Source organism: Doryrhamphus excisus, chromosome 16 (genome assembly GCF_030265055.1).
Source record: "Doryrhamphus excisus isolate RoL2022-K1 chromosome 16, RoL_Dexc_1.0, whole genome shotgun sequence".
Taxonomy (NCBI): domain Eukaryota; kingdom Metazoa; phylum Chordata; class Actinopteri; order Syngnathiformes; family Syngnathidae; genus Doryrhamphus; species Doryrhamphus excisus.
The window spans coordinates 13,657,160-13,670,592 of NC_080481.1; the positions used below are offsets into that span (position 1 = coordinate 13,657,160).

Consider the following 13,433-nt stretch of genomic DNA (forward strand, 5'->3'; position numbering starts at 1 on the left):
TGAAGCAATTATCTGGTTTGGCTGTAATAAAAATGACAAAAGGCCTCTTCCAATGCAGTTTGTCACTTGCAATGTTGTCTGCATGAGAACAGTTGGTAAAGCCATTATGTTTTCTCTCTGTGAGCAGAAGGAAGAAAAGGCGATGATGGCTAAGATGCAGCGGACGAGAGCCAACTCCAACGAGGGACTGATGCCACGCTGGGTCCCTGATAGAACTTTTTCCAGGACCAAAGACTCCAAAGTCTTCAGACAAATGGTGATTTTTTTTCCACTAACAGATGCCTTTAAATGGTTTATGCTGTGTGTTTTTTAAAGTGATAGTGATGTTCTTTGTCTTCTTCAGGGCATTGATGAAACCTCAAGTAAAGACAAGTAAGTAACACATACATATTTACACATTATTTTCCAGAATATATAATATAATTCATGTTCTTTTTTTCAGCCGGGGTGTCCAGGAGACCATGAACCCGGAGGATGAGGTGGATGAATTCCTAGGACGAGCCATTGATGCTCGCAGCATCGACCAACTAAGAAAAGACCACGTTAAAAAGTTCCTGCTCACCTTCCAGACTTCTAGTTTAGAGAAGAAGGTCTTTTAATTATCACTGCATAGTCTTTTTAACCCCACCTTCTCCAATCTGACTCTATTTTTGACTTTTGCAGTATTCCAAGAAGGTGGATGATCGTTTTGGAGGCTATGTTGCTTGCACTCTACTAGTGTTCTGCTTCATATCTTTCATACAAATTGTCATCTTTCCACAGTGAGTAGCTCACATATTGCCCAAATATCCTCCACTACATACTATATGCTAAATATATATGTACTATAGCAGGGGCCTCAAACTTGCGGCCCCCGGGCCGCATTTGGCCCGCGAGATGCTAGTTTGAGGCCCCCACCATGATTAACCAAAGTTTAATGTTGAAATGACAGCTTAAAGTTGTGTGCACACCGGAAACACAATTAACATGATTTTGCCCCGCCCATACTGTTACCCTACCCTGTTACCCCGCCCTGTTTTGCTTTGGATTAGCAATGAAGCTAAAGGCTTATGACGCTGGGTACAAATAAATGCAGGAAATTATTTGGAAAATACACATCCAGATAAAGCATCTCATCAAAACATGTTGTTAAAGTTACGACGCTGCTCCCAAATGGAACTGAGTACGATGCTAACTTGCTAATTGGGTAAAATTATTAAAGTTTCATTAATGTTCATGTTAAAGGTTAAATAACTGTTAATATTGTACATTTGAATCTGAAAAAAATAATTTCTCTACCAACTGTATGTGGTTTCTTACATTTTTCTTATTATTATTTTACTTATTTATTACTGATTGATTAATTTATTGTCTTTATTCTTAATTTGTTTATTCATTTTTATCTTATTTTTTGTATAGAAAAATAAAAATTAAGATATTTGAGAACAGTGGAATGTTTTATTAGATATTTTGGTGTCGAAAACCAGAGCCAAAGTACTGAAAAAGTGTAGGGTATAGCAGAAGCAAGAAGATTTTTTTTTATTGATTTTTTTTCCAGTTTTTAATAAATGAATTTAATAAATGAATAAATAAATACATTTTTAATAAAAACATTTTAAAACCTGATGCGGCCCTGCTTCACCCAGAACCTAGCTCCGGTGGTCCCCAGGTAAATTGAGTTTGAGAAAAAATGCCTATCCAAATGTATGTTCACATAAAAACACATTTAATGTGTTAAATTAATGTCCTGTTTAGCCCACAACCTAAAGTAGGCCCCCCTGTGTGCGATTGAGTTTGATTGACATCCCTGTCCTAAATGTTTCTCTACCTCTACTCTTTCTTGTAGCACTCCAGTCATGCTGGGAATCTACATCAGTATCTTCATCATCCTGGCCAACATCCTTTTCATTTGTGCCATATACTCTTGCATCAAGCTCTTCCCGGCTGCAATGCAGACTGTATCAAAAAAGATTGTCCAGTCTCGCACCAACAGCACTCTGGTTGGAGTGTTCACCATTATCCTCGTCTTCATCTCTGCCTTTGTCAACATGGTAAGACCTCAACAAAAAAAGTGACCTGCTCTCCACAAAGAAATACATCTAGACTTTTTGTCTAAAGATTTGTACGTTTTTCTAATTGTCGCAGTTTGCCTGTGACACCAAGAGTTTAGCGGAGTGCGTCGCAGAGAAATCAAACACCTCCGCCACCACGGTGACACCATGCTTGATCCGCAGCTTGAATGTGTCCGTCGATGGGGGTCTCGAGATCTGTCCCAGCCAGGGCCCCTCTTGCCCATTTCCTGAGGTGAGCCCCCATGGCGAGTCTCATTGTTTGTCTTCAATTAATCACTCACGTCGTACATTGTACTACTGCGTGTTCATGTCACATTTGCATTTGTGAGCTCTTTTGTTGATGATGCTGTCCTATTTGTGGCAGTACTTCAGCTACAGCGTGCTGCTGACACTGCTGGCCTGCTCAGTGTTCCTGCAGATCAGCAGCATCGGGAAGTTGGCCCTGATGCTGCTCATTCAGTTCACCTTCCTGCTACTGGTGGAGTGGCCACAAGTGGCACTATTTGACAATGCAGATCTCTTTGTCACCTCTAATGCCATGTAAGTGACACAGTATAAAGCGAGTGTGATCATGTTGTTAGAGTTGATGCTCAGTGGAATAATAGAAAAAAAAATTGCTTCCATTTTTTTTACAAGCTAAACTCACAGAGGTAATACTCATGTGTAAACAAAACGCTACTAATTTTTATATTTTTCACAATACAGTAAACCTCGGATATATCGGACTCGGATATATCGGAAATTCACTCACAACAGACAGATAAAAAAGAACCGATTTTTCTGTAATGCATTTCCAATAAAAATTCATTGCATATATCGGATTTTTTATAACGGATTTCGGCTATTTCGGACAAAATCTCCAGTCCCGTTCCAATGCATTTCCATTAAATTTCCCTCGCATATATCGGATGGCCGCATCGTGGCGCTCCGATTCGCCGAATCGTGACAGGCCGCTATACGACGTCATTTGCAGCGTTTGCAGCGTTGCCTGCGCGTCCAGGTACATTGGAAACATAGTCAAGGAAGTGCCTTTTTATAACGGATAAAATCCCATTTACGCATATACCGGATATAAATCCGATATATGCGTAAAAGGGACATTTTCCGGTATACGCATATAACGGATTTTGCTTATATCGGACAAAACCAGTGGGAACAATTGAATCCGATATATCCGAGGTTTACTGTATTTATCTGTGTGGCACATGTGGCATATCAAGATGCTGATTAGACAGCAGGTTGGCCACAATAAAAGGTCACTCCAAAACCGTATTGGCAAATGGTGGTCACACTAGACCCCAAAATTGCATATTTTGAAGTGGCCTTTTATTGTGGCCAGTCAGCTGTGTACTCAGCACCTTGTAATGCCACACTTATGAGGTGGATGAATTATGAGCGCTCACTAACACACAATTTAGACAAATTTGTTTTATTTCATCTAATAAAAAATGGAAGCCGAAGCAAACGTGTTGTTTATTTATGTTAAGCGTCACCTTAAACTTGGGGTGCCCAAAGCCACAGGTTGTTTTGACACCACTGTTCAAGAATATAACAAAAAAAAAAAAAACATTTGGGTTTGTTTGATGATATCTAATATTGTTTCTATTTTCATTGTAGTGATCTAAACGAAACGAGTAATCAGTGGTAAGTAGAAACATTTTCATACTGATCATACAACTTCTTTTCATTACTTGAATGCAATAATTGATTTTCCTCTACTGTGTTTGTAAATTAGGTCCAGTTTCAATGAAACTACAAGCTATTGGTAAGACTTTTACATTTCCATCATTTTTAGTCTTTAACCGTCAACCTTGTAATCACTTTTTATGCCTCTTTGCAGCCCTTTTGTTGTGACCAAAGTATCCCTGAGGGTCATGACCCCGGTAATCCTCACAGTCTTTGTCCTGGCACTGTACCTGCACGCCCAGCAGGTTGAATCGACTGCACGCCTTGACTTCCTGTGGAAATTACAGGTATCTATGTGGCCACCAGAGGGCGACATGGTAACAATAACAATAATGCCACATTGGCTAAATGCACTTACCTGACATGTCAAATATTCTTGCCACACAAATGATTTAAAGATTTAGCCAGTAGTCTCTATCTGATAATCCTACGTTAATAATGTCTGGTGGTTCTGATAAAACTGCTGCTATGACTAGCACTACAACTATGCTGTGAGAACTGTACGTAAAATGCAGTTTTTAAATTTAAACTTTTTATTACTAAGGGAGAAAATTGGCCCTGTGTGAAAAAGTGATTGCTCTCCGTGTTAAAACATAACTGTGGTTTGTCACACCAGAGTTCAATTTCTCTAGCCACACCCAGGCCTGATTACTGCCACAACTGCTCTCAATCAAGAACTTTGACTGACTGACTGACTTTATCAGGTCTACTTCACCTGACAAAGTGAAGTAGAACAAAATACCTCAAAAGCTACGCATCATGCAGATCTCTAAATAAATTCAGTAAAAAATGAGAAAGAAAGTAACTGAGATCTCTCAGTCTGTAAAAGGTTATAAACCATTACTAAACCTCTGGGACTCAAGCAAACCACAGTGAGAGCCATTATCCGCAAATGGTGAAAACATGGAACATTGTTGTTAACCTACCCAGGAGTGGCCGGCTAGCCAAAATTGGGGTAATTACTCAGTGATCTGATGAGACAATTCCATCTGGCATAAAAGTAAAGCCGCATTTCAGAAAAATCATAATAAGGGTAAAATATGGTGGTGGTAGTGTGATGGTCTGTGATAAATGGAACCATGAATTCTGTAGTCTACCAAAAAATCCTCAAAGGAGAATGTCCGGCCATCTGTTTGTGACCTCAAGCAGAGCTCGGGGGAGGGCAGAGAGTTTATATATAAGAAAGTCAGCCTCTCTGTGACATCACAAAGGAACAGTTTTACCACGCCTTTTGAAACAGAGCGTTTTGAGCCATCCCAAACTTCTTTCCAAATGCGCAAACCTTATTACCTGGAACTCTGGCATTGATTAACATGAGAATACAACATTGTAACAGTCCAGGGTGTACCCCGCTTTTCGCCCGAAGACACCTGGGATAGGCTCTAGCACCCCCGCGACCCTCGTGAGGAAAAGCGGTAGAAAATTAATCAATGAATGAATGCTAATTTTTCTACCCTTTTCTATTGAGTTGTGGTCTCCTATAGAGCAGCTACACACAATAACCCGCACATTTTTTTGAGAATTTTTCCAGAATCTGCACCTATTCCATCTGTATTTCCTTTGATTTGTACTTCCTGACAAAACGGACTGTTTTAATTTATTCCACCCGCAGCCCACTCCGCTGTGATTTGTCACACGCCCAAAGTGCTTCCTAATTATGAACCATATAAGGAAGTCCCTCCCCTCTGTGACATCACGAAGGAACAGTTTTACCACGCCTTTTGAAACGCAGCATTTTGAGCCATCACAAACTTCTTTCAGGGCTCAATTCCAAATGTGCGAAACCTCATTATCTGAAACTTTGGCATCGTTTAACACGAAAATACTACATTCTAACTACATTTATAGGAGCTGTTAATACATACAATTCATTCATTCATTCATTTTCTACTGCTTATCCTTACAAGGGTTGCGGGGGGTGCTGGAGCCTATCCCAGCTGTCTTCGGGACATACAATACATATTACAGTAAACCTCGGATATATCGGATTCAATTGTTCCCACTGGTTTTGTCCGATATAAGCGAAATCCGTTATATGCGTATACCGGAAAATGTCCGTTTTACGCATATATCGGATTTATATCCGGTATATGCGTAAATCGGATTTTATCCGTTATAAAAAGGCACTTCCTTGACTATGTTTCCAATGTACCTGGACGCGCAGGCAACGCTGCAAACGCTGCAAATGACGTCGTATAGCGGCCTGTCACGATTCGGCGAATCGGAGCGCCACGATGCGGCCATCCGATATATGCGAGGGAAATTTAATGGAAATGCATTGGAACGGGACTAGAGATTTTGTCCGAAATAGGCGAAATCCGTTATAAAAAATCCGATATATGCAATGAATTTTTATTGGAAATGCATTACAGAAAAATCGGTTCTTTTTTATCTGTCCGTTGTGAGCGAATTTCCGATATATCCGAGTCTGACATATCCGAGGTTTACTGTATATATTATAATCTTGTCCCGTCAGTACAAATTGGCATACATCAGACATACTGTACATTTATAGGTCAGAAAAGTGAAAAAAGCATAGTAGATCCCCTTTAATTAATAAAAGGTTTGATTTAAAAACTGCATTTTATGATCAGTTGTGTTGTCATTGACTAATATTTTAATTTATCTGATGATTTACGTGTGACAAAAAAAAACACTTTTCCACACCACTGTAATTAATTGAAAACTTTCCCTCTCAGGCCACTGAAGAAAAGGAGGAGATGGAGGAACTACAAGCCTACAATCGCCGCCTCCTCCATAATATTCTGCCTAAAGACGTAGCTGCTCACTTTTTGGCACGTGAGCGACGTAACGACGAGCTCTACTACCAGTCCTGTGAGTGCGTGGCGGTCATGTTTGCCTCCATCAGCAACTTCTCCGAGTTTTACGTGGAACTGGAGGCCAACAACGAGGGGGTAGAGTGTCTGCGGCTGCTCAATGAGATTATCGCTGATTTTGATGAGGTAGGAATATCGGAAAGGCTCAAGTGAGTTTTGCAGGAGAAGAGGAAGTGTCACCTTTTTTTTCGTTTTTTTTATTTATTTACAGATCATCAGCGAGGAGAAGTACAGGCAGCTGGAGAAGATCAAGACCATTGGCTCCACCTACATGGCTGCCTCGGGCCTTAATGACTCCACCTATGACAAGGAGGGACGCACCCACATTACTGCACTGGCCGACTATGCCATGAGACTGAGAGAGCAGATGAAATACATCAATGAGCATTCCTTCAATAATTTCCAAATGAAAATAGGTAATATGACTACATTGTCTCTTATGGACAGCACTTTTATTCTGAGTAGAAATAACAAATAACTTTTTGTTCAGGTTTGAACATTGGACCAGTGGTAGCAGGGGTCATCGGGGCACGGAAGCCTCAATATGACATTTGGGGGAACACAGTTAATGTTGCCAGTCGCATGGACAGCACAGGTGTACCAGACCGCATACAGGTGGGTTGAATTTTTTTGGATTTTGCAGGAATTTCTTTTTTGAGAATGTGTATTATTCATTCATTCATTCATTTTCTACCTCACGAGGGTCGCGGGGGTGCTGGAGCCTATCCCAGCTGTCTTCGGGCGAGAGGCGGGGTACACCCTGGACTGGTGGCCAGCCAATCACAGGGCACATATAGACAAACAACCATTCACACTCACATTCATACCTATGGACAATTTGGAGTCGCCAATTAACCTAGCATGTTTTTGGAATGTTGGGGGGGGGAACCGGAGTACCCGGAGAAAACCCACGCATGCACGGGGAGAACATGCAAACTCCACACAGAGATGCCCGAGAGTGGAATTGAACTCGGGTCTCCTAGCTGTGAGGTCTGCGCGCTAACCACTAGACTGCCGTGCCGCCCTGTGTATTATTTAACAGGAAAATATTAACAGGAAATGTGAAATAATCAGAGCAAATGCAACACTCTTATTCCGCTTTTCCGACCTATAAATGTTGTTATGTTGACTTTTCCGAACAGTTTCCGAGTTTTTTGTAACACCGGGTCACTGTGACATCACAGTGAGCCAGGTTTCCTTATATGGGCGTACCCCACAGTCTGTTGCATTGTTTTGTCAAAAATTTCCCCACATTAGCACCGACCAATGACTTCCAGGAAATATTTTAGGGAAAGCTAACTTGCCTAATTAGGCAAGCGTCAGGCAGAAGTGGTCAGACAGAAGAACTCCGGAAAATTGGAAATCGGGCAGCATGGCAGTCGAGTGGTTAGCGCACAGACCTCACAGCTAGGAGACCAGGGTTCAATTCCACCATCGGCCATCTCTGTGTGGAGTTTGCATGTTCTCCCCGTGGGTTTTCTCCGGGTACTCTGGTTTCCTCCCACATTCCAAAAACATGCGACTCCAAATTGTCCATAGGTATGAATGTGAGTGTGAATGGTTGTTTGTCTATATGTGCCCTGACACCTGGGATAGGCTCCAGCACCCTCGTGAGGAAAAGCGGTAGAAAATGAATGAATGTTTTGCAAATCCAAGGAAATTCAGGTGGATTAGGTGCAGATTCTGGAAGCTCTACAAAGCTTTCTGTGTGGGTTATTGTGTGTAGTTGCTCTATAGGAGTCCACAACTCAATACAAAGGGCAGAAAATGTGCATAAGAGTCCCCTTTAAGTTTAGTAAAAGTCATATTTTGACGCAAATCGATTTTAGAGCATGAAGTATCGGAAGTATTAATATTTCAGTATCCATCCCGTACATGCCTCATATCTCAACTTAAAGTTCTGATTTCTTTGTTATGTTTTTATTCAGCAGGTTGGTAGAATGTGTCATTTTGAATGAAATAGCACTCTGGTGTCTGTTTTATTTTATTTTCATGGTCCATGATCATGGTCATCATGTAATACTGCTTTCTGTCATGCCGCCCTCAGGTGACGACGGACCTCCACCAGGTACTGTCAAGCAAAGGGTATGTGTTGGAGTGTCGCGGGGTTGTTAAGGTCAAAGGTAAAGGCGAAATGACAACCTACTTCCTGAATGACGGGCCGCCCAGCAGTTAGCAGCCATGGCAACGGCAGTTTGCCCCCCGCTGCAGGGACACAGCACCACTGAGTGAAGACTCACGGGGGTGAGCGAATGGCTTAAAAAAAAACAAAACAAAGAAAAACTATAAATGCCATCACTTGAATCCCAAGCAAAGACAAAGGGGGAAAATGTTTCGGATTTTAAAAGGAACCTCGTTTCCTGAAGAGAGGAAAATGTTCTCATTTGACAGCCATTTTTTTGGTGCAAGTGGAAAGGACGGCGTTTTTTTTCTCACGTCTAGCCTCTCTCTCAGGCTCCTTGAAAGATGCAAAGTCTGTTTATTTAAATCAACGCCTTTATAGCCTGTGTCAAAAGAAGATTTACATCATTGCTGTACATAAGGCTACTTACTTTTTATTCTTAATTTTTGGTTCACATGAATTAAGAGAAGGTACTGGTATTTTCTTTCCAGATTATTTATTTCAATCTCAAAATGTATTGTGCAAAAAGGTCCTTTTATGGAAAAAAAAAAGTGTGACGTGCACAAATATCCAGTTTATTACACGATGATAAATGTGTATGTACATGCATATTTGTGTAATGAATATACAATATGTATAAAATGAGGACTATATTGACCAAAGACTAAAGTACTTACTAAAAGCAAGGCATGATATGTTCTTGCAAAAGTCAGCAATGATCACCGCCTGTTTTTAAGGTCTAAACTGTCTTCTTGCAGTAAAGACTACTTCATTGTTTTCATAAGATATGTAAAAAAAAATTATTTTTATCTGTCGGTGCGGCAGCATTAAATCTAAATTATTATAGTGCCCACAACTTTTAGACGACTAAGGATGTTTTCATGAAAGTTATATATATATATATCAAATCTAGATTTTTTTTTATTTTATTTGTGTTCTCCGAGGAGTATACGAGTAGCTCCGGTTGGGTTCATGATCTTATCCGATGGTTCTTTACAGAAGTTTGAGCCACCATCATTCAGCTGTTTTTAAGCCGTAAAAGTATGTCAACCACTCCTTTCCCTTTTGGAGAAGTATTTTTGGTGCAAATTGAAAGGGACTCAAGTTTGGAAGTTAGTTCTAGAGCAGGGGTGGGCAAACTACGGCCCGGGGGCCACATCCGGCCCGCCAAGTGTTTGAATACGGCCCGTCCGTTCTTTCCAAAGTATTTCATTTAAACTCAACATACGAACTGGCATCGTGGCTTGAGCCAACCTTTTGATGGTTTTATCAATTTCGTTTTTTGACATGGTCTGTTGTTTACAAAGTGCTCCTGAAAAAAGGGACACAAGCACATAATAATAATAATAATAATTATTATTATTATCCACCCTCGGGCATCTCTGTGTGGAGTTTGCATGTTCTCCCCGTGCATGCGTGGGTTTTCTCCAGTTTCCTCCCACATTCCAAAAACATGCTAGGTTAATTGGCGACTCCAAATTGTCCATAGGTATGAATGTGAGTGTGAATGGTTGTTTGTCTATATGTGCCCTGTGATTGGCTGGCGACCAGTCCAGGGTGTACCCCGCCTTACGCCCGAAGACAGCTGGGATAGGCTCCAGCACCCCCCGCGACCCTCGTGAGGAAAAGCGGTAGAAAATGAATGAATGAATGAATTATTATTATTAGATTATTATTATAACTATTATGATTATTATAATTAGTAAATTAATGCTAATTATTATATTAATTATATATAATATTATTGTTATATTTGCATATTTTACATAATAATAATATAATAATTATTATTTTAATTTTATTGTAATTATTATAATATTTTATTATTTTTAAAATATTTAAATATAAATATAAAATAATAAATAATAGCAGATTGCATGACAATTTTACAGATACAATAATACCAGGTGGACTGTTACGTGTAAAATATATAGTCTGCCCCCCCCCCCCCCCCCCCCCCCCCTGTAAATTTTGTCATATCAATGCGGCCCGCGAGTCAAAACGTTTGCCCACCCCTGTTCTAGAGCCATTGAGGGGGGGACTTTGGATTAAAGCGCAGAGGTACCACAAGCCTGATTCTTCTATGAAGAAGAAAGAAATGAAGGATGAAATACAGTATATATATATCGTTTTTGACTGAATACTGTGCTTTGTAAACCTGAATGGGGGCATAACTATTTTCACTGTGAGGTTTTTATTCTACAGCAAAACTGCTTTCTTGCCAAAACATAACCGCTTTTGAAGCATGTCTGATTGTGGTCTCTTTAGTTTTTTTTTTTTTTTTTTTTGCTTTGTTTTTTAAACCTAGGCTATTTTCTACCACTTCTGTATCCATCATTTGTATATTCTTAATGTTGTTGTTATTATTATGATTAATTAATATGATTCATTATAATACTTATTATGATGATTCCATTGCAGTTGGAAGAGAATCAAAACGACCAGCACGCTTTTCTCGATAAATGCGTAAAAAGTCGTAAGGCTCAAGCTCCACTGGTACCGACTGATCAACTACAGCTCATGAATTCTGATGTTTCGGTTTGAGTCCCTATGTACAATGTAGTATTTCCACTGCGATCATGTACAGAAATAATAACTTTAGCTGCCTTTGCAGCAGAGCCCAGGGGATGTACGCTTACATAAGCATAGCAGTGAACACACACACATATATATATATATATATATATATATATATATATATATATATATATATATATATATATATATATATATATATATATATATATATATATATATATATATATATATATATGAAGGATTCACTGTGCTTTTATTCATTTTTATTTATGACACTCCTGCAGTATTGTAAATCTCAGTCAGGCTTTGTAGGCGATGTCTCCTTTCCGCACATCTTAGCAAAGAACAGAATATAGCTACAGGTATTATACCACTATGTGGTGAGGGGGAAGCAGAAAGGTACACATATTATATATATATATATAAATATAATTATTTTTTTCACAGCAATTTAATCAGTTCTTGTATTATTTCACTGGTTTTTCAGCAGGATTTGCGCTGATGACTGAGTTTGATTGCCTTAAGTTAATATAAAAACATATTAAAATAACACTATATACAGGAAATGTGCCTGCTGGCCCTCTTTTTGGACTGCTGATGGAAAAAAGAAACGAATAAGGGCTTGTCGAGAATATTCTCCATGCAACATTTCATTGTCCAACCTATTTGCCGACAAACGAAAGCCCTGACTCGACTCTTTTTTTTTTTGCCACACTCGACGGCGACAAACAGTTGATCACGTTTTGTACCAAAGCCGGCTTTATGTACACAGCCTTGTGCGTTTGCCCCCCCCCCCCCCCCCCCCCCCCCCGGCTGTGTGTTGATGTTTGCGTTCAGGTGTGGCAGATGTGATGGAGATCACCAATGAAGAGTGATTCATATAAGCAAATGGTTTATAGAATGGATATAAGTTAATAAAAAATGTGCATTGTATGTATTATATTTCTATTGGTTATCCATGGAATTGTGTTGTCAACTTTTTTTGGGATGTTTTGAGGACGCAGTAGAGGAAGGTTGCCCCCTCCCACACACACTCTTGAAACAGTATTTTTGCTCAGGCCTGATGAATCCTTCAGTACTTGTTTTTTTTTGTTTTATTTGTATTTTCCCTGAGTGCAAAAACTGAAAGACAAAGAAGCGCTGAGGTCTATGACAAAGAGAAAAATAACATTTCCCCTTGAAGAAAGAAAATAAAAAAAAAAGATCAATGGCTCACTGGTACTTTGTCTAATTCATGTTTCTATGTCTGCCGCAAAAACGTACCTCACATTAAATTTAATTTAGTGCTATCCAAGTTAAAATGTTAACGGAAATTTCCTTGTTTGTCTTCTTCTTAATTTATTTCAGACATGCATACATGTTACATTATTTTTCTCACATATGTATACACTTACAATACAATACACTTATAATATCTATCTATCTATCTATCCTATCTATCCATCTATCCATCCTATCTATCTATCTATCTATCTATCTATCTATCTATCTATCTATCTATCTATCTATCTATCTATCTATCTATCTATCTATCTATCTATCTATCTATCTATCTATCTATCTATCTATCTATCTATCTATCTATCTATCTATCCATCCTATCTATCTATCCATCTACCTATCTACCTATCCATCCTATCTATCCATCCATCCTATCTACCTATCTATCCTATCCATCTACCTATCTATCCTATCCATCTACCTATCTATCCATCTATCCATCTACCTATCTATCCATCTACCTATATATCCATCTACCCATCCATCCATCCATCCATCCATCCATCCATCCATCCATCCATCTATCCATCCATCCATTCATCTATCCATCTATCTATCCTATCCATCTACCAACCTATCTATCTGTGCCTCTATCTATCCATCCATCCATCCACCCACCCACCCACCCACCCACCCACCCATCCATCCGTCCGTCCGTCCGTCCGTCCGTCCGTCCGTCCGTCCGTCCGTCCGTCCGTCCGTCCGTCCGTCCGTCCGTCCGTCCGTCCGTCCGTCCGTCTGTCTGTCTGTCTGTCTGTCTGTCTGTCGTCCTATCTGTCTATCTGTCTATCCGTCTATCCGTCCTATCTGTCTATCCGTCCTATCTGTCTATCTGTCTATCTGTCTATCTGTCTATCTGTCTATCTGTCTATCCGTCTATCCGTCTATCGTCTATCGTCTATCCATCCATCCATCCAT

General features: G+C 39.8%; 1 protein-coding gene across 4 annotated transcripts in view; it reads left to right on the forward strand.

Annotated features, from left to right (window-relative positions):
* The window catches only part of LOC131104131 (adenylate cyclase type 6-like), a 40,411-nt gene extending 29,781 nt beyond the window's left edge, over nt 1-10,630 (forward strand). For all 4 annotated transcript variants that reach the window (XM_058050962.1, XM_058050960.1, XM_058050963.1 and 1 more), the window contains 14 exons: nt 128-256; nt 344-372; nt 443-590; nt 664-761; nt 1,826-2,030; nt 2,125-2,283; nt 2,416-2,591; nt 3,669-3,695; nt 3,787-3,816; nt 3,892-4,024; nt 6,437-6,700; nt 6,786-6,990; nt 7,065-7,189; nt 8,622-10,630. In XM_058050962.1, coding sequence (XP_057906945.1) covers nt 128-256; nt 344-372; nt 443-590; nt 664-761; nt 1,826-2,030; nt 2,125-2,283; nt 2,416-2,591; nt 3,669-3,695; nt 3,787-3,816; nt 3,892-4,024; nt 6,437-6,700; nt 6,786-6,990; nt 7,065-7,189; nt 8,622-8,750 — 1,857 coding nt within the window. In that variant the 3' untranslated portion in view covers nt 8,751-10,630. The remainder of the gene's footprint in view (nt 1-127; nt 257-343; nt 373-442; nt 591-663; nt 762-1,825; nt 2,031-2,124; nt 2,284-2,415; nt 2,592-3,668; nt 3,696-3,786; nt 3,817-3,891; nt 4,025-6,436; nt 6,701-6,785; nt 6,991-7,064; nt 7,190-8,621) is intronic.
* Nucleotides 10,631-13,433: the final 2,803 nt, after the last annotated feature.